The sequence below is a fragment of the Littorina saxatilis genome, unplaced genomic scaffold (assembly GCF_037325665.1).
Source record: "Littorina saxatilis isolate snail1 unplaced genomic scaffold, US_GU_Lsax_2.0 scaffold_321, whole genome shotgun sequence".
Lineage (NCBI taxonomy): Eukaryota > Metazoa > Mollusca > Gastropoda > Littorinimorpha > Littorinidae > Littorina > Littorina saxatilis.
The window spans coordinates 45031-64786 of record NW_027125981.1 but is presented as its reverse complement, the minus strand read 5'-3'; the positions used below and the strand labels follow the sequence as shown (position 1 = coordinate 64786).

General features: G+C 46.4%; 1 protein-coding gene across 1 annotated transcript in view; it reads left to right on the top strand.

Moving 5' to 3' along the window:
* The window catches only part of LOC138954431 (serine/threonine-protein phosphatase 2A regulatory subunit B'' subunit gamma-like), a 64833-nt gene that overhangs the window by 24342 nt on the left and 20735 nt on the right, over positions 1 to 19756 (top strand). The window contains exon 6 of the mRNA XM_070326280.1: positions 10476 to 10644. Within this exon, the coding sequence (XP_070182381.1) occupies positions 10476 to 10644 (169 nt within the window). The remainder of the gene's footprint in view (positions 1 to 10475; positions 10645 to 19756) is intronic.

Here is a 19756-nt window from a genome sequence, read left to right as displayed (position 1 = left end):
GTGTTGTGTGCCAATCAGTATTGCCTTGTGTGTTGTGTGCCAGTCAGTATTGCCTTGTGTTTTGTGTGCCAATCAGTATTGCCTTGTGTGTTCTGTGCCAGTCAGTATTGCCTTGTGTGTTGTGTGTCAGTGTGTATTGCCTTGTGTGTTGTGTGTCAGTGTGTATTGCCTTGTGTGTTGTGTGCCAGTCAGTATTGCCTTGTGTGTTGTGTGTCAGTCTGTATTGCCTTGTGTGTTGTGTGCCAGTCAGTATTGCCTTGTGTGTTGTGTGCCAGTGTGTATTGCCTTGTGTGTTGTGTGCCAGTCAGTATTGCCTTGTGTGTTGTGTGCCAGTCAGTATTGCCTTGTGTTTTGTGTGCCAGTCAGTATTGCCTTGTGTGTTGTGTGTCAGTCTGTATTGCCTTGTGTGTTGTGTGTCAGTCTGTATTGCCTTGTGTGTTGTGTGCCAGTCAGTATTGCCTTGTGTGTTGTGTGCCAATCAGTATTGTGTTGTGTGTTTTGTATTGCCTTGTGTGTTGTGTGCCAGTCAGTATTGCCTTGTGTGTTGTGTGCCAGTCAGTATTGCCTTGTGTGTTGTGTGTCAGTCTGTATTGCCTTGTGTGTTGTGTGCCAGTCTGTATTGCCTTGTGTGTTGTGTGCCAGTCAGTATTGCCTTGTGTGTTGTGTGCCAGTCAGTATTGCCTTGTGTGTTGTGTGCCAGTGTGTATTGCCTTGTGTTTTGTGTGCCAGTCAGTATTGCCTTGTGTGTTGTGTGCCAGTCTGTATTGCCTTGTGTGTTGTGTGCCAGTCAGTATTGCCTTGTGTGATGTGTGCCAGTCAGTATTGCCTTGTGTGTTGTGTGCCAGTCAGTATTGCCTTGTGGGTTGTGTGCCAGTCTGTATTGCCTTGTGTGTTGTGTGCCAGTCAGTATTGCCTTGTGTGTTGTGTGCCAGTCTGTATTGCCTTGTGTGTTGTGTGCCAGTCAGTATTGCCTTGTGTGTTGTGTGCCAGTCTGTATTGCCTTGTGTGTTGTGTGACAGTCAGTATTGCCTTGTGTGTTGTGTGCCAGTCAGTATTGCCTTGTGTGTTGTGTGCCAGTCAGTATTGCCTTGTGTGTTGTGTGCCAGTCAGTATTGCCTTGTGTGTTGTGTGCCAGTCAGTATTGCCTTGTGTGTTGTGTGCCAGTCAGTATTGCCTTGTGTGTTATGTGCCAGTCAGTATTGCCTTGTGTGTTGTGTGCCAGTCAGTATTGCCTTGTGTGTTGTGTGCCAGTCAGTATTGCCTTGTGTGTTGTGTGCCAGTCAGTATTGCCTTGTGTGTTGTGTGCCAGTCAGTATTGCCTTGTGTGTTATGTGCCAGTCAGTATTGCCTTGTGTTTTGTGTGCCAGTCAGTATTGCCTTGTGTGTTGTGTGCCAGTCAGTATTGCCTTGTGTGTTGTGTGCCAGTCTGTATTGCCTTGTGTGTTGTGTGCCAGTCTGTATTGCCTTGTGTGTTGTGTGCCAGTCAGTATTGCCTTGTGTGTTGTGTGACAGTCAGTATTGCCTTGTGTGTTGTGTGTCAGTGTGTATTGCCTTGTGTGTTGTGTGCCAGTCTGTATTGCCTTGTGTGTTGTGTGCCAGTCTGTATTGCCTTGTGTGTTGTGTGCCAGTCTGTATTGCCTTGTGTGTTGTGTGCCAGTGTGTATTGCCTTGTGTGTTGTGTGCCAGTCTGTATTGCCTTGTGTGTTGTGTGCCAGTCTGTATTGCCTTGTGTGTTGTGTGTCAGTCTGTATTGCCTTGTGTGTTGTGTGCCAGTCTGTATTGCCTTGTGTGTTGTGTGACAGTCAGTATTGCCTTGTGTGTTGTGTGACAGTCAGTATTGCCTTGTGTGTTGTGTGTCAGTGTGTATTGCCTTGTGTGTTGTGTGCCAGTCTGTATTGCCTTGTGTGTTGTGTGCCAGTCTGTATTGCCTTGTGTGTTGTGTGCCAGTGTGTATTGCCTTGTGTGTTGTGTGCCAGTCTGTATTGCCTTGTGTGTTGTGTGCCAGTCTGTATTGCCTTGTGTGTTGTGTGCCAGTCAGTATTGGATCGTTTTATAAAAAATAAAATTTTAATTACAATTCAGATTTTTAATGACCAAAGTCATTAATCAATTTTTAAGCCTCCAAGCTGAAATGCAACACAAAGTCCGGCCTTCGTCGAAGATTGCTTTGCCAAAGTTTCAATCAATTTGATTGAAAAATGAGGGTGTGACAGTGCCGCTTCAACTTTTACAAAAAGGCGGATATGACATCAAAGAAATTTATCCAAAAAAAGAAAAAAAACCATCTGGGGATATCATGCCCAGGAACTCTCATGTAAAATTTCATAACGATCGGTCCAGTAGTTTACTCTGAATCGCTCTACACACGCACAGACACACACACACATACTCCACGACCCTCGTCTCGATTCCCCCTCTATGTTAAAAAATTTAGTCAAAACTTGACTAAATGTAAAAATGACTACACGCTGTGTAAAATCTGCTCCAGTGCAAATGAAAATGCCAGTATCTGTCATAATTTCTGCCCCGCACGCATCGCTGACACCGCATGCGGAAAGCAGCAATGGCGTCTGCTATACGAACGAGACAGCTCTGGCTATGATGAGAGATTCAAACGTTATTTCTTGAGATTCTCAACAAAACAAATGAACCTGAACCACATGATCTAATCTTCATTTAAAAAAATAGAAAATAAAGAGACGCAAAACAATCATAAAAAACGAAAACTTCTTTTCACGTTGGACTGTACCTAGATCTACTCTACCCATGAATTTGCCACTTGGTTGCGTTTTTCTGACAGAAAGGCATTTTTTTTCGAATTCAGTTTGTAAACATGACAAAATCATATTAGTGGTTTAAGTTCTACACGCAAAATAGTAAAAATAGAGCCATCGTAAAGCTCAAACTTACCTCAAAGGTTGTGGTATCATGTACCGTCTCGCACGTCTGTCGTCAACTTTGGCGCGGACACCGCAACAACAAAGTTTTCCTGCGTCTAACCGCGTGCTCGATTGTACGAAAACACGTTTGCACCGTGTAACCCCCACAGGGACTCCCTTATATTCATGCGCGAATGGGTTGAAAGATCGCAAGTTTGCCAGAAAATAGTTCTGCAATGTGCTCACACGTATCGCAAATTTTCGGACACCACTTGCAGATCTATCAGAACATCTCATTAAACTTGCTTTACAGACTCAACTTGAATCTCATTCAATCGCGAGTAACGACATCGAATATTTTACTATGTCAGAGTAGAATTATCCATCCCCTGAAACAGTATGCACAAGTTATGTTTGGGCATGGCGTTGAAGCTAAAAATAGGACACCAGGCGTGACGTGCGAGACGATTGTTTCTACATGGTCAAATGCAACCAAGTTATTATCAAAAGATCGTTTGGGCGCATCGGGCGGGTGAAATTAAATTCATACACAGGAATTTGCAACAATTGTAGAAAAATGTGTTATCAAATGGGTAAATTTGAGGCATGTGTATGTGCAGAGATAGCATGTCACACTTTCGAATGGAAAAAAGTGGCGATTTCAGAGCTTCTGCAGTGCAAAGCAAATCACAGAATTTACAAACGCTTTAGTTCTTGTTCACACTGTTGCTCCAAATAACACTGAAGACAACAAAACACATAAAAATAAAGGAAAGTAATTATGTTGTTGTTTATTTAAATGTTTTTGTACGCTGTCCCGACTGACCAGTTTCCAGGAGAGTGACCCATATGCGTTGTAATTGGCGACGAATGCTGGATGATTACTATTTTTGTGCCAGGATTACTATTTTTGGGGCTGAGCATTACTCCAAAACACTTATGGGGGTAAACAGGTCTGGTATTGCCTTGTGGGTTGTGTGCCAGTCAGTATTGCCTTGTGGGTTGTGTGCCAGTCAGTATTGCCTTGTGTTGTGTGCCAATCAGTATTGCCTTGTGTTTTGTGTGCCAGTCAGTATTGCCTTGTGGGTTGTGTGCCAGTCAGTATTGCCTTGTGTTTTGTGTGCCAGTCAGTATTGCCTTGTGTGTTGTGTGCCAGTCAGTATTGCCTTGTGTGTTGTGTGTCAGTGTGTATTGCCTTGTGTGTTGTGTGCCAGTCAGTCTTGCCTTGTGTTTTGTGTGCCAGTCAGTATTGCCTTGTGGGTTGTGTGCCAGTCAGTATTGCCTTGTGTGTTGTGTGACAGTCAGTATTGCCTTGTGTGTTGTGTGCCAGTCAGTATTGCCTTGTGTGTTATGTGCCAGTCTGTATTGCCTTGTGTGTTGTGTGCCAGTCAGTATTGCCTTGTGTTTTGTGTGCCAGTCAGTATTGCCTTGTGGGTTGTGTGCCAGTCAGTATTGCCTTGTGTGTTGTGTGACAGTCAGTATTGCCTTGTGTGTTGTGTGCCAGTCAGTATTGCCTTGTGTGTTATGTGCCAGTCTGTATTGCCTTGTGTGTTGTGTGACAGTCAGTATTGCCTTGTGTGTTGTGTGCCAGTCAGTATTGCCTTGTGTGTTGTGTGCCAGTCAGTATTGCCTTGTGTGTTGTGTGCCAGTCTGTATTGCCTTGTGTGTTGTGTGCCAGTCAGTATTGCCTTGTGTGTTGTGTGCCAGTCTGTATTGCCTTGTGTGTTGTGTGTCAGTCTGTATTGCCTTGTGTGTTGTGTGTCAGTCTGTATTGCCTTGTGTGTTGTGTGTCAGTCTGTATTGCCTTGTGTGTTGTGTGCCAGTCTGTATTGCCTTGTGTGTTGTGTGCCAGTCAGTATTGCCTTGTGTGTTGTGTGCCAGTGTGTATTGCCTTGTGTGTTGTGTGACAGTCAGTATTGCCTTGTGTGTTGTGTGCCAGTCAGTATTGCCTTGTGTGTTATGTGCCAGTCTGTATTGCCTTGTGTGTTGTGTGCCAGTCAGTATTGCCTTGTGTGTTGTGTGCCAGTGTGTATTGCCTTGTGTGTTGTGTGCCAGTCTGTATTGCCTTGTGTGTTGTGTGCCAGTCAGTATTGCCTTGTGTTTTGTGTGTCAGTGTGTATTGCCTTGTGTGTTGTGTGCCAGTCAGTATTGCCTTGTGTGTTGTGTGTCAGTGTGTATTGCCTTGTGTGTTGTGTGCCAATCAGTATTGCCTTGTGTGTTGTGTGTCAGTGTGTATTGCCTTGTGTGTTGTGTGACAGTCAGTATTGCCTTGTGTGTTGTGTGCCAGTCTGTATTGCCTTGTGTGTTGTGTGTCAGTGTGTATTGCCTTGTGTGTTGTGTGTCAGTGTGTATTGCCTTGTGTGTTGTGTGTCGGTGTGTATTGCCTTGTGTGTTGTGTGCCAGTGTGTATTGCCTTGTGTGTTGTGTGCCAGTCAGTATTGCCTTGTGTGTTGTGTGCCAATCAGTATTGCCTTGTGTGTTGTGTGCCAGTCAGTATTGCCTTGTGTGTTGTGTGTCAGTCAGTATTGCCTTGTGTGTTGTGTGCCAATCAGTATTGCCTTGTGTGTTGTGTGCCAGTCAGTATTGCCTTGTGTGTTGTGTGCCAGTCAGTATTGCCTTGTGTGTTGTGTGCCAGTCAGTATTGCCTTGTGTGTTGTGTGCCAGTCAGTATTGCCTTGTGTGTTGTGTGCCAGTCTGTATTGCCTTGTGGGTTGTGTGACAGTCAGTATTGCCTTGTGTGTTGTGTGCCAGTCAGTATTGCCTTGTGTGTTGTGTGCCAGTGTGTATTGCCTTGTGTGTTGTGTGACAGTCAGTATTGCCTTGTGTGTTGTGTGCCAGTCAGTATTGCCTTGTGTGTTGTGTGCCAGTCAGTATTGCCTTGTGTGTTGTGTGCCAGTCTGTATTGCCTTGTGTGTTGTGTGACAGTCAGTATTGCCTTGTGTGTTGTGTGCCAGTCAGTATTGCCTTGTGTGTTATGTGCCAGTCTGTATTGCCTTGTGTGTTGTGTGTCAGTGTGTATTGCCTTGTGTGTTGTGTGCCAGTGTGTATTGCCTTGTGTGTTGTGTGCCAGTCTGTATTGCCTTGTGTGTTGTGTGTCAGTGTGTATTGCCTTGTGTGTTGTGTGCCAGTGTGTATTGCCTTGTGTGTTGTGTGCCAGTCTGTATTGCCTTGTGTGTTGTGTGTCAGTGTGTATTGCCTTGTGTGTTGTGTGCCAGTGTGTATTGCCTTGTGTGTTGTGTGTCAGTGTGTATTGCCTTGTGTGTTGTGTGCCAGTGTGTATTGCCTTGTGTGTTGTGTGCCAGTCAGTATTGCCTTGTGTGTTGTGTGTCAGTGTGTATTGCCTTGTGTGTTATGTGCCAGTCTGTATTGCCTTGTGTGTTGTGTGCCAGTCAGTATTGCCTTGTGTGTTGTGTGCCAGTCTGTATTGCCTTGTGTGTTGTGTGCCAGTCAGTATTGCCTTGTGTGTTGTGTGCCAGTCTGTATTGCCTTGTGTGTTGTGTGCCAGTCTGTATTGCCTTGTGTGTTGTGTGCCAGTCTGTATTGCCTTGTGTGTTGTGTGCCAGTCAGTATTGCCTTGTGTGTTGTGTGCCAGTGTGTATTGCCTTGTGTGTTGTGTGCCAGTCTGTATTGCCTTGTGTGTTGTGTGCCAGTCAGTATTGCCTTGTGTGTTGTGTGCCAGTCAGTATTGCCTTGTGTGTTGTGTGCCAGTCTGTATTGCCTTGTGTGTTGTGTGTCAGTGTGTATTGTCTTGTGTGTTGTGTGCCAGTCAGTATTGCCTTGTGTGTTGTGTGCCAGTCTGTATTGCCTTGTGTGTTGTGTGCCAGTCTGTATTGCCTTGTGTGTTGTGTGCCAGTGTGTATTGCCTTGTGTGTTGTGTGCCAGTCAGTATTGCCTTGTGTGTTGTGTGTCAGTGTGTATTGCCTTGTGTGTTATGTGCCAGTCTGTATTGCCTTGTGTGTTGTGTGCCAGTGTGTATTGCCTTGTGTGTTATGTGCCAGTCTGTATTGCCTTGTGTGTTGTGTGCCAGTCTGTATTGCCTTGTGTGTTGTGTGTCAGTGTGTATTGCCTTGTGTGTTGTGTGCCAGTCTGTATTGCCTTGTGTGTTATGTGTCAGTGTGTATTGCCTTGTGTGTTGTGTGCCAGTCAGTATTGCCTTGTGTGTTGTGTGCCAGTCTGTATTGCCTTGTGTGTTGTGTGCCAGTGTGTATTGCCTTGTGTGTTGTGTGCCAGTGTGTATTGCCTTGTGTGTTGTGTGCCAGTCAGTATTGCCTTGTGTTTTGTGTGCCAGTCAGTATTGCCTTGTGTGTTGTGTGCCAGTCTGTATTGCCTTGTGTGTTGTGTGCCAGTCAGTATTGCCTTGTGTGTTGTGTGCCAGTCTGTATTGCCTTGTGTGTTGTGTGCCAGTCAGTATTGCCTTGTGTGTTGTGTGCCAGTCAGTATTGCCTTGTGTGTTGTGTGCCAGTCAGTATTGCCTTGTGTGTTGTGTGCCAGTCAGTATTGCCTTGTGTGTTATGTGCCAGTCTGTATTGCCTTGTGTGTTGTGTGACAGTCAGTATTGCCTTGTGTGTTGTGTGCCAGTCAGTATTGCCTTGTGTGTTGTGTGCCAGTCAGTATTGCCTTGTGTGTTGTGTGCCAGTCAGTATTGCCTTGTGTGTTGTGTGCCAGTCAGTATTGCCTTGTGTGTTATGTGCCAGTCTGTATTGCCTTGTGTGTTGTGTGTCAGTGTGTATTGCCTTGTGTGTTGTGTGCCAGTCAGTATTGCCTTGTGTGTTGTGTGCCAGTGTGTATTGCCTTGTGTGTTGTGTGCCAGTCAGTATTGCCTTGTGTGTTGTGTGTCAGTCTGTATTGCCTTGTGTGTTGTGTGTCAGTGTGTATTGCCTTGTGTGTTATGTGCCAGTCAGTATTGCCTTGTGTGTTGTGTGCCAGTCAGTATTGCCTTGTGTGTTGTGTGCCAGTGTGTATTGCCTTGTGTGTTGTGTGCCAGTCTGTATTGCCTTGTGTGTTGTGTGCCAGTCAGTATTGCCTTGTGTGTTGTGTGCCAGTCTGTATTGCCTTGTGTGTTATGTGCCAGTCAGTATTGCCTTGTGTGTTGTGTGCCAGTCAGTATTGCCTTGTGTGTTGTGTGCCAGTGTGTATTGCCTTGTGTGTTGTGTGCCAGTCAGTATTGCCTTGTGTGTTGTGTGTCAGTGTGTATTGCCTTGTGTGTTATGTGCCAGTGTGTATTGCCTTGTGTGTTGTGTGCCAGTCAGTATTGCCTTGTGTGTTGTGTGCCAGTGTGTATTGCCTTGTGTGTTGTGTGCCAGTCAGTATTGCCTTGTGTGTTGTGTGCCAGTGTGTATTGCCTTGTGTGTTGTGTGCCAGTGTGTATTGCCTTGTGTGTTGTGTGCCAGTCTGTATTGCCTTGTGTGTTGTGTGTCAGTCTGTATTGCCTTGTGTGTTGTGTGCCAGTCAGTATTGCCTTGTGTGTTGTGTGCCAGTCTGTATTGTCTTGTGTGTTGTGTGCCAGTCTGTATTGCCTTGTGTGTTGTGTGCCAGTCAGTATTGCCTTGTGTGTTGTGTGTCAGTCTGTATTGTCTTGTGTGTTGTGTGCCAGTGTGTATTGCCTTGTGTGTTGTGTGCCAGTCTGTATTGCCTTGTGTGTTGTGTGCCAGTCAGTATTGCCTTGTGTGTTGTGTGTCAGTCTGTATTGTCTTGTGTGTTGTGTGCCAGTCTGTATTGCCTTGTGTGTTGTGTGCCAGTCTGTATTGCCTTGTGTGTTGTGTGCCAGTCAGTATTGCCTTGTGGGTTGTGTGCCAGTCAGTATTGCCTTGTGTGTTGTGTGCCAGTCAGTATTGCCTTGTGTGTTGTGTGTCAGTCTGTATTGCCTTGTGTGTTGTGTGCCAGTCAGTATTGCCTTGTGTGTTGTGTGCCAGTCAGTATTGCCTTGTGTGTTGTGTGCCAGTCAGTATTGTCTTGTGTGTTGTGTGTCAGTGTGTATTGCCTTGTGTGTTATGTGCCAGTCTGTATTGCCTTGTGTGTTGTGTGTCAGTGTGTATTGCCTTGTGTGTTATGTGCCAGTCTGTATTGCCTTGTGTGTTGTGTGCCAGTCAGTATTGCCTTGTGTGTTGTGTGCCAGTCAGTATTGTCTTGTGTGTTGTGTGCCAGTGTGTATTGCCTTGTGTGTTGTGTGCCAGTGTGTATTGTCTTGTGTGTTGTGTGCCAGTCAGTATTGCCTTGTGTGTTGTGTGCCAATCAGTATTGCCTTGTGTGTTGTGTGCCAATCAGTATTGCCTTGTGTGTTGTGTGCCAGTCAGTATTGCCTTGTGTGTTGTGTGCCAATCAGTATTGCCTTGTGTGTTGTGTGCCAATCAGTATTGCCTTGTGTGTTGTGTGCCAGTCAGTATTGCCTTGTGTGTTGTGTGCCAATCAGTATTGCCTTGTGTGTTGTGTGCCAGTCAGTATTGCCTTGTGTGTTGTGTGCCAGTCTGTATTGCCTTGTGTGTTGTGTGCCAGTCTGTATTGCCTTGTGTGTTGTGTGCCAGTGTGTATTGCCTTGTGTGTTGTGTGCCAGTCAGTATTGCCTTGTGTGTTGTGTGCCAGTGTGTATTGCCTTGTGTGTTGTGTGCCAGTCAGTATTGCCTTGTGTGTTGTGTGCCAGTGTGTATTGCCTTGTGTGTTGTGTGCCAGTGTGTATTGCCTTGTGTTTTGTGTGCCAGTCAGTATTGCCTTGTGTGTTGTGTGTCAGTCTGTATTGCCTTGTGTGTTGTGTGCCAGTCAGTATTGCCTTGTGTGTTGTGTGTCAGTCAGTATTGCCTTGTGTGTTGTGTGCCAGTCAGTATTGTCTTGTGTGTTGTGTGTCAGTGTGTATTGCCTTGTGTGTTATGTGCCAGTCTGTATTGCCTTGTGTGTTGTGTGTCAGTGTGTATTGCCTTGTGTGTTGTGTGCCAGTGTGTATTGCCTTGTGTGTTGTGTGCCAGTCAGTATTGCCTTGTGTGTTGTGTGCCAGTCAGTATTGCCTTGTGTGTTGTGTGCCAGTCTGTATTGCCTTGTGTGTTGTGTGCCAGTCTGTATTGCCTTGTGTGTTGTGTGCCAGTGTGTATTGCCTTGTGTGTTGTGTGCCAATCAGTATTGTGTTGTGTGCCAGTCAGTATTGCCTTGTGTGTTGTGTGTCAGTGTGTATTGCCTTGTGTGTTGTGTGCCAGTCAGTATTGCCTTGTGTGTTGTGTGTCAGTGTGTATTGCCTTGTGTGTTGTGTGCCAGTCAGTATTGCCTTGTGTGTTGTGTGCCAGTCTGTATTGCCTTGTGTGTTGTGTGCCAGTCTGTATTGTCTTGTGTGTTGTGTGCCAGTTAGTGATAGTGTGCAGTTAGCACTAGATAATGTGTGTGTTTGAAACCCTTCTTGTAGACCAGTGTGATGGTGTGCACTAAATGCTAGATGTGATGGTGTGCAGTAAACACTAGATGTGATGGTGTGCAGTGAACACTAGATAATGTGTGTGTTTCAGACCCTTCTTCCAGACCATGTGATAGTGTGTAGTGAACGCTAGATGTGATGGTGTGCAGTAAACACTGGATGTGATGGTGTGCAGTGAACACTAGATAATGTGTGTGTTTCAGACCCTTCTTCCAAGCCAGTGTGTTCAGCAAGCTGATGCAGAATGACCCCTTTGGACGAGTTCCCATCATGCAGTTCTTCAACTACGTCATGCGCAAGGTGTGGCTGCACCAGACTCGCATCGGCCTCTCGCTCTACGATGTGGCCGGTCAAGGCTATCTCAAAGAATCGGTGAGAACGTTTTGTCGGTTACAGCGCTAGCTCTACGATCTGGCCGGCCAAGACTATCTGATAGAATCGGTGAGAACTTTTTGTGGGTTACAGCGGTAGTTGTACGATCTGGCCGGCCAAGGCTATCTCAAAGAAATGGTGAGAACGTAAGAAATGGTGAGAACGTTTAGTCAGTTACAGCATTGGCTCTATGATGTAGCCGCTCAAGGCTATCACAGAATCAGTGAGAACGTTTTGTCGGTTACAGCGCTAGCTCTATGATGTAGGTTGTCTCGCAGAATCGGTAAGAACGTTTAGTCATTTACAGCGTTAGCTCTATGATGTAGGCGCTCAAGGCTATCTCACAGAAACGATGAGAACGTTTAGTCAGTTACAGCGCCAGCTCTACGATCTGGCCGGCCAAGGCTATCTAAAAAAAACGGTGGGAACGTTTAGTCAGTTACAGCGTTAGCTCTATGATGTAGCCGCATAAAGCTATCTCACAGAATTGGTGAGATCGTTTAATCAGTTATATAAATATTTTAGTCAAATTAATTGACTTTTTGACAATTATACTTTGACCTGGTGTGGAAAAAGGGATGCAATTCATTTGTTTTTGAGTCACTTGAGAAAAAGTGACTCTATGTAATCGGTCAGTGTTAGTCTGTCCGGCCGGCCATCTGGCCGGCCGGCTGTCCGGCCAGCCGGCCGTCCAGCCGGCCGTCCGGCCGGCCGGCCGTAGACACCACCTTAACGTTGGACTTTTCTCGGAAACTATCAAAGCGATCGGGCTCATATTTTGTTTAGTCGTGACCTCCAATGACCTCTACACTTTAACGATGGTTTCGTTGACCTTTGACCTTTTTCAAGGTCACAGGTCAGCGTCAAAGGAAAAATTAGACATTTTATATCTTTGACAAAGTTCATCGGATGTGATTGAAACTTTGTAGGATTATTCTTTACATCAAAGTATTTACATCTGTAGCCTTTTACGAACGTTATCAGAAAAACAAGGGAGATAACTAGCCTTTTCTGTTCGGCAACACACAACTTAACGTTGGGCTTTTCTCGGAAACTATAAAAGTGACCGGGCTCAAATTTTATGTGAACGTGACTCATTGTGTTGTGAATAGCAATTTCTTCCTGTCCATCTGATGCCTCATATAATATTCAGAACTGCGAAAGTGACTCGATCGAGCGTTTGCTCTTCTTGTTTAAAGTTCTCTCTCAAATTAAAATTGCAAGTAAAGACTCAAAAATGATGTCATTGTATTCTGTATTATTTGCTGAAATACATACATATGTTATTTTAGAATAAAAAAATGTGCTTAACAGTAATGAAAAATAAGATGGATTGTTGAATTGTTTTGCCAAGACCAGTTAGTTGTATCTCAGTCGACAAGTTTGCTCCCCACCCTGACTTGCCAGTGAGACAAACCAAGTTTGATCCCCACCCTGACTTGCCTGTGAGACAAACCAAGTTTGATCCCCACCCTGACTTGCCTGTGAGACAAACCAAGTGTGCTCCCCACCCTGACTTGCCAGTGAGACAAACCAAGTTTGATCCCCACCCTGACTTGCCGGTGAGACAAACCAAGTTTGCTCCCCACCCTGACTTGCCTGTGAGACAAACCAAGTGTGCTCCCCACCCTGACTTGCCAGTGAGACAAACCAAGTTTGATCCCCACCCTGACTTGCCAGTGAGACAAACCAAGTTTGCTCCCCACCCTGACTTGCCAGTGAGACAAACCAAGTTTGGTCCCCACCCTGACTTGCCTGTGAGACAAACCAAGTTTGATCCCCACCCTGACTTGCCAGTGAGACAAACCAAGTTTGATCCCCACCCTGACTTGCCTGTGAGACAAACCAAGTTTGATCCCCACCCTGACTTGCCTGTGAGACAAACCAAGTTTGCTCCCCACCCTGACTTGCCAGTGAGACAAACCAAGTTTGATCCCCACCCTGACTTGCCTGTGAGACAAACCAAGTTTGGTCCCCACCCTGACTTGCCTGTGAGACAAACCAAGTGTGCTCCCCACCCTGACTTGCCTGTGAGACAAACCAAGTTTGCTCCCCACCCTGACTTGCCTGTGAGACAAACCAAGTTTGCTCCCCACCCTGACTTGCCTGTGAGACAAACCAAGTGTGTGTTAGACTTGCTCTTTATGGTTGACGGATTAACTGAATGTTTCTTGTTTGAAATTGCTATTTGTCTTTCCCTGAAGGGCATGGAAAACTACATCCTGGAGTTGATCCCCACCTTGCTATTTGTCTTTCTCTGAAGGACCTGGAGTTGATCCCCACCTTGCTATTTGTCTTTCCCTGAAGGACCTGGAGTTGATCCCCACCTTGCTATTTGTCTTTCTCTGAAGGACCTGGAGTTGATCCCCACCTTGCTATTTGTCTTTGTCTGAAGGAACTGGAGTTGATCCCCACCTTGCTATTTGTCTTTCTCTGAAGGACCTGGAGTTGATCCCCACCTTGCTATTTGTCTTTCTCTGAAGGACCTGGAGTTGATCCCCACCTTGCTATTTGTCTTTCTCTGAAGGACCTGGAGTTGATCCCCACCTTGCTATTTGTCTTTCTCTGAAGGAACTGGAGTTGATCCCCACCTTGCTATTTGTCTTTCTCTGAAGGAACTGGAGTTGATGCCCACCTTGCTATTTGTCTTTCTCTGAAGGAACTGGAGTTGATCCCCACCTTGCTATTTGTCTTTCTCTGAAGGACCTGGAGTTGATCCCCACCTTGCTATTTGTCTTTCCCTGAAGGACCTGGAGTTGATCCCCACCTTGCTATTTGTCTTTCCCTGAAGGACCTGGAGTTGATCCCCACCTTGCTATTTGTCTTTCCCTGAAGGACCTGGAGTTGATCCCCACCTTGCTATTTGTCTTTCTCTGAAGGACCTGGAGTTGATCCCCACCTTGCTATTTGTCTTTCTCTGAAGGACCTGGAGTTGATCCCCACCTTGCTATTTGTCTTTCTCTGAAGGACCTGGAGTTGATCCCCACCTTGCTATTTGTCTTTCTCTGAAGGAACTGGAGTTGATCCCCACCTTGCTATTTGTCTTTCCCTGAAGGACCTGGAGTTGATCCCCACCTTGCTATTTGTCTTTCCCTGAAGGACCTGGAGTTGATCCCCACCTTGCTATTTGTATTTCTCTGAAGGACCTGGAGTTGATCCCCACCTTGCTATTTGTCTTTCCCTGAAGGACCTGGAGTTGATCCCCACCTTGCTATTTGTCTTTCTCTGAAGGACCTGGAGTTGATCCCCACCTTGCTATTTGTCTTTCTCTGAAGGACCTGGAGTTGATCCCCACCTTGCTATTTGTCTTTCTCTGAAGGACCTGGAGTTGATCCCCACCTTGCTATTTGTCTTTCCCTGAAGGACCTGGAGTTGATCCCCACCTTGCTATTTGTCTTTCCCTGAAGGACCTGGAGTTGATCCCCACCTTGCTATTTGTCTTTCTCTGAAGGACCTGGAGTTGATCCCCACCTTGCTATTTGTCTTTCTCTGAAGGACCTGGAGTTGATCCCCACCTTGCTATTTGTCTTTCTCTGAAGGACCTGGAGTTGATCCCCACCTTGCTATTTGTCTTTCTCTGAAGGAACTGGAGTTGATCCCCACCTTGCTATTTGTCTTTCTCTGAAGGACCTGGAGTTGATCCCCACCTTGCTATTTGTCTTTCTCTGAAGGACCTGGAGTTGATCCCCACCTTGCTATTTGTCTTTTTCTGAAGGAACTGGAGTTGATCCCCACCTTGCTATTTGTATTTCCCTGAAGGACCTGGAGTTGATCCCCACCTTGCTATTTGTCTTTCCCTGAAGGACCTGGAGTTGATCCCCACCTTGCTATTTGTCTTTCTCTGAAGGACCTGGAGTTGATCCCCACCTTGCTATTTGTCTTTCTCTGAAGGACCTGGAGTTGATCCCCACCTTGCTATTTGTCTTTCTCTGAAGGACCTGGAGTTGATCCCCACCTTGCTATTTGTCTTTCTCTGAAGGACCTGGAGTTGATCCCCACCTTGCTATTTGTCTTTCTCTGAAGGAACTGGAGTTGATCCCCACCTTGCTATTTGTCTTTCCCTGAAGGACCTGGAGTTGATCCCCACCTTGCTATTTGTCTTTCCCTGAAGGACCTGGAGTTGATCCCCACCTTGCTATTTGTCTTTCTCTGAAGGACCTGGAGTTGATCCCCACCTTGCTATTTGTCTTTCTCTGAAGGAACTGGAGTTGATCCCCACCTTGCTATTTGTCTTTCCCTGAAGGACCTGGAGTTGATCCCCACCTTGCTATTTGTCTTTCTCTGAAGGACCTGGAGTTGATCCCCACCTTGCTATTTGTCTTTCTCTGAAGGACCTGGAGTTGATCCCCACCTTGCTATTTGTCTTTCTCTGAAGGACCTGGAGTTGATCCCCACCTTGCTATTTGTCTTTCTCTGAAGGAACTGGAGTTGATCCCCACCTTGCTATTTGTCTTTCTCTGAAGGACCTGGAGTTGATCCCCACCTTGCTATTTGTCTTTCTCTGAAGGACCTGGAGTTGATCCCCACCTTGCTATTTGTCTTTTTCTGAAGGAACTGGAGTTGATCCCCACCTTGCTATTTTTCTTTCCCTGAAGGACCTGGAGTTGATCCCCACCTTGCTATTTGTCTTTCCCTGAAGGACCTGGAGTTGATCCCCACCTTGCTATTTGTCTTTCTCTGAAGGACCTGGAGTTGATCCCCACCTTGCTATTTGTCTTTCTCTGAAGGACCTGGAGTTGATCCCCACCTTGCTATTTGTCTTTCTCTGAAGGACCTGGAGTTGATCCCCACCTTGCTATTTGTCTTTCTCTGAAGGACCTGGAGTTGATCCCCACCTTGCTATTTGTCTTTCTCTGAAGGAACTGGAGTTGATCCCCACCTTGCTATTTGTCTTTCCCTGAAGGACCTGGAGTTGATCCCCACCTTGCTATTTGTCTTTCCCTGAAGGACCTGGAGTTGATCCCCACCTTGCTATTTGTCTTTCTCTGAAGGACCTGGAGTTGATCCCCACCTTGCTATTTGTCTTTCTCTGAAGGACCTGGAGTTGATCCCCACCTTGCTATTTGTCTTTCTCTGAAGGACCTGGAGTTGATCCCCACCTTGCTATTTGTCTTTCTCTGAAGGAACTGGAGTTGATCCCCACCTTGCTATTTGTCTTTGGCATGCCTTTGTCTTTCCCTGAAGGACCTGGAGTTGATCCCCACCTTGCTATTTGTCTTTCCCTGAAGGACCTGGAGTTGATCCCCACCTTGCTATTTGTCTTTCTCTGAAGGACCTGGAGTTGATCCCCACCTTGCTATTTGTCTTTCTCTGAAGGAACTGGAGTTGATCCCCACCTTGCTATTTGTCTTTGTCTGAAGGACCTGGAGTTGATCCCCACCTTGCTATTTGTCTTTCCCTGAAGGACCTGGAGTTGATCCCCACCTTGCTATTTGTCTTTCTCTGAAGGACCTGGAGTTGATCCCCACCTTGCTATTTGTCTTTCTCTGAAGGAACTGGAGTTGATCCCCACCTTGCTATTTGTCTTTCCCTGAAGGACCTGGAGTTGATCCCCACCTTGCTATTTGTCTTTCTCTGAAGGACCTGGAGTTGATCCCCACCTTGCTATTTGTCTTTCTCTGAAGGACCTGGAGTTGATCCCCACCTTGCTATTTGTCTTTCTCTGAAGGACCTGGAGTTGATCCCCACCTTGCTATTTGTCTTTCTCTGAAGGACCTGGAGTTGATCCCCACCTTGCTATTTGTCTTTCTCTGAAGGACCTGGAGTTGATCCCCACCTTGCTATTTGTCTTTCTCTGAAGGACCTGGAGTTGATCCCCACCTTGCTATTTGTCTTTCTCTGAAGGAACTGGAGTTGATCCCCACCTTGCTATTTGTCTTTCTCTGAAGGACCTGGAGTTGATCCCCACCTTGCTATTTGTCTTTCTCTGAAGGAACTGGAGTTGATCCCCACCTTGCTATTTGTCTTTCTCTGAAGGACCTGGAGTTGATCCCCACCTTGCTATTTGTCTTTCTCTGAAGGACCTGGAGTTGATCCCCACCTTGCTATTTGTCTTTCTCTGAAGGACCTGGAGTTGATCCCCACCTTGCTATTTGTCTTTCTCTGAAGGAACTGGAGTTGATCCCCACCTTGCTATTTGTCTTTCTCTGAAGGACCTGGAGTTGATCCCCACCTTGCTATTTGTCTTTCTCTGAAGGACCTGGAGTTGATCCCCACCTTGCTATTTGTCTTTCTCTGAAGGACCTGGAGTTGATCCCCACCTTGCTATTTGTCTTTCCCTGAAGGACCTGGAGTTGATCCCCACCTTGCTATTTGTCTTTCTCTGAAGGACCTGGAGTTGATCCCCACCTTGCTATTTGTCTTTCTCTGAAGGACCTGGAGTTGATCCCCACCTTGCTATTTGTCTTTCTCTGAAGGACCTGGAGTTGATCCCCACCTTGCTATTTGTCTTTCTCTGAAGGACCTGGAGTTGATCCCCACCTTGCTATTTGTCTTTCTCTGAAGGAACTGGAGTTCATCCCCACCTTGCTATTTGTCTTTCTCTGAAGGACCTGGAGTTGATCCCCACCTTGCTATTTGTCTTTCTCTGAAGGACCTGGAGTTGATCCCCACCTTGCTATTTGTCTTTCTCTGAAGGACCTGGAGTTGATCCCCACCTTGCTATTTGTCTTTCTCTGAAGGACCTGGAGTTGATCCCCACCTTGCTATTTGTCTTTCTCTGAAGGAACTGGAGTTGATCCCCACCTTGCTATTTGTCTTTCTCTGAAGGACCTGGAGTTGATCCCCACCTTGCTATTTGTCTTTCTCTGAAGGACCTGGAGTTGATCCCCACCTTGCTATTTGTCTTTCTCTGAAGGACCTGGAGTTGATCCCCACCTTGCTATTTGTCTTTCTCTGAAGGACCTGGAGTTGATCCCCACCTTGCTATTTGTCTTTCTCTGAAGGACCTGGAGTTGATCCCCACCTTGCTATTTGTCTTTCTCTGAAGGACCTGGAGTTGATCCCCACCTTGCTATTTGTCTTTCTCTGAAGGACCTGGAGTTGATCCCCACCTTGCTATTTGTCTTTCTCTGAAGGACCTGGAGTTGATCCCCACCTTGCTATTTGTCTTTCTCTGAAGGACCTGGAGTTGATCCCCACCTTGCTATTTGTCTTTCCCTGAAGGACCTGGAGTTGATCCCCACCTTGCTATTTGTCTTTCTCTGAAGGACCTGGAGTTGATCCCCACCTTGCTATTTGTCTTTGTCTGAAGGAACTGGAGTTGATCCCCACCTTGCTATTTGTCTTTCTCTGAAGGACCTGGAGTTGATCCCCACCTTGCTATTTGTCTTTCTCTGAAGGACCTGGAGTTGATCCCCACCTTGCTATTTGTCTTTCTCTGAAGGACCTGGAGTTGATCCCCACCTTGCTATTTGTCTTTGTCTGAAGGAACTGGAGTTGATCCCCACCTTGCTATTTGTCTTTCCCTGAAGGACCTGGAGTTGATCCCCACCTTGCTATTTGTCTTTCTCTGAAGGACCTGGAGTTGATCCCCACCTTGCTATTTGTCTTTCTCTGAAGGAACTGGAGTTGATCCCCACCTTGCTATTTGTCTTTCTCTGAAGGACCTGGAGTTGATCCCCACCTTGCTATTTGTCTTTCTCTGAAGGAACTGGAGTTGATCCCCACCTTGCTATTTGTCTTTCTCTGAAGGAACTGGAGTTGATCCCCACCTTGCTATTTGTCTTTCCCTGAAGGACCTGGAGTTGATCCCCACCTTGCTATTTGTCTTTCTCTGAAGGACCTGGAGTTGATCCCCACCTTGCTATTTGTCTTTCTCTGAAGGACCTGGAGTTGATCCCCACCTTGCTATTTGTCTTTGTCTGAAGGAACTGGAGTTGATCCCCACCTTGCTATTTGTCTTTCTCTGAAGGACCTGGAGTTGATCCCCACCTTGCTATTTGTCTTACTCTGAAGGACCTGGAGTTGATCCCCACCTTGCTATTTGTCTTTCCCTGAAGGACCTGGGGTGTTATGTATGAGTGACGTCGAAAGTACACGCCGACTTCAGCGAAGTCATGACTTGCAAGTCGCCGCCTACCGCAGGCGCTCAGTCGGTATGCACGGGTGACGACCAGACCGCCGACTTTCAAGTTGCCGTGTAAAGCAAGGTCACCAGTCAATCTATTTTTATAACGAGGAATTCCTTCCTTTGCGCATGCGCTAGGGTCATTCGATAACATCCTCCCGCTTCCTAGCACGGGGAGTTCGACTATTCAGAGACGGAGAGCAGTGAAATATGGGTCAGTGGGACGGAGAGCGTGGAGAAATGGAGGCGCAAAAGATGAAACGAGCAAGAGGGTGCCTGTCGCGTAAAAGCTGAGAGTCAAAAACGGCACCAGTGAAATATGGGTCAGTGCTACTTTGCTCTGAAACGAATCAAAGATGTCTTCGCTAATCTTATCGGTGTTGGTTCTAAAATAATATGACAAGGGAAGTGAATCTCGCAAAAAAAAAAATATTTTTAGTCCAGCACTTCCAACTATTGGGTTCTGTCTAAAAACGATTACGGCGAAAAAATTCGTCGACTTTGATGGCGGAAAACCATGAAAATGGCCATTCTGTTCACTGAAGTCGGCGTGTAAACCATTTAGACGACCTCCGGAGCACGTCTAAATTTAGTCGCCAGTTTCGGTGGTACAAGCGTGTAGTCGCCACCCGTGCATACCGTGTATCTCGCGGTTGGCGGCACTCGCTGTTTGCACGCCGCCTAAACGTTTAGACGTCACTCATGCATAACTCCCCTGGAGTTGATCCCCACCTTGCTATTTGTCTTTCTCTGAAGGAACTGGAGTTGATCCCCACCTTGCTATTTGTCTTTCCCTGAAGGACCTGGAGTTGATCCCCACCTTGCTATTTGTCTTTCTCTGAAGGAACTGGAGTTGATCCCCACCTTGCTATTTGTCTTTCCCTGAAGGACCTGGAGTTGATCCCCACCTTGCTATTTGTCTTTCTCTGAAGGAACTGGAGTTGATCCCCACCTTGCTATTTGTCTTTCTCTGAAGGACCTGGAGTTGATCCCCACCTTGCTATTTGTCTTTCTCTGAAGGACCTGGAGTTGATCCCCACCTTG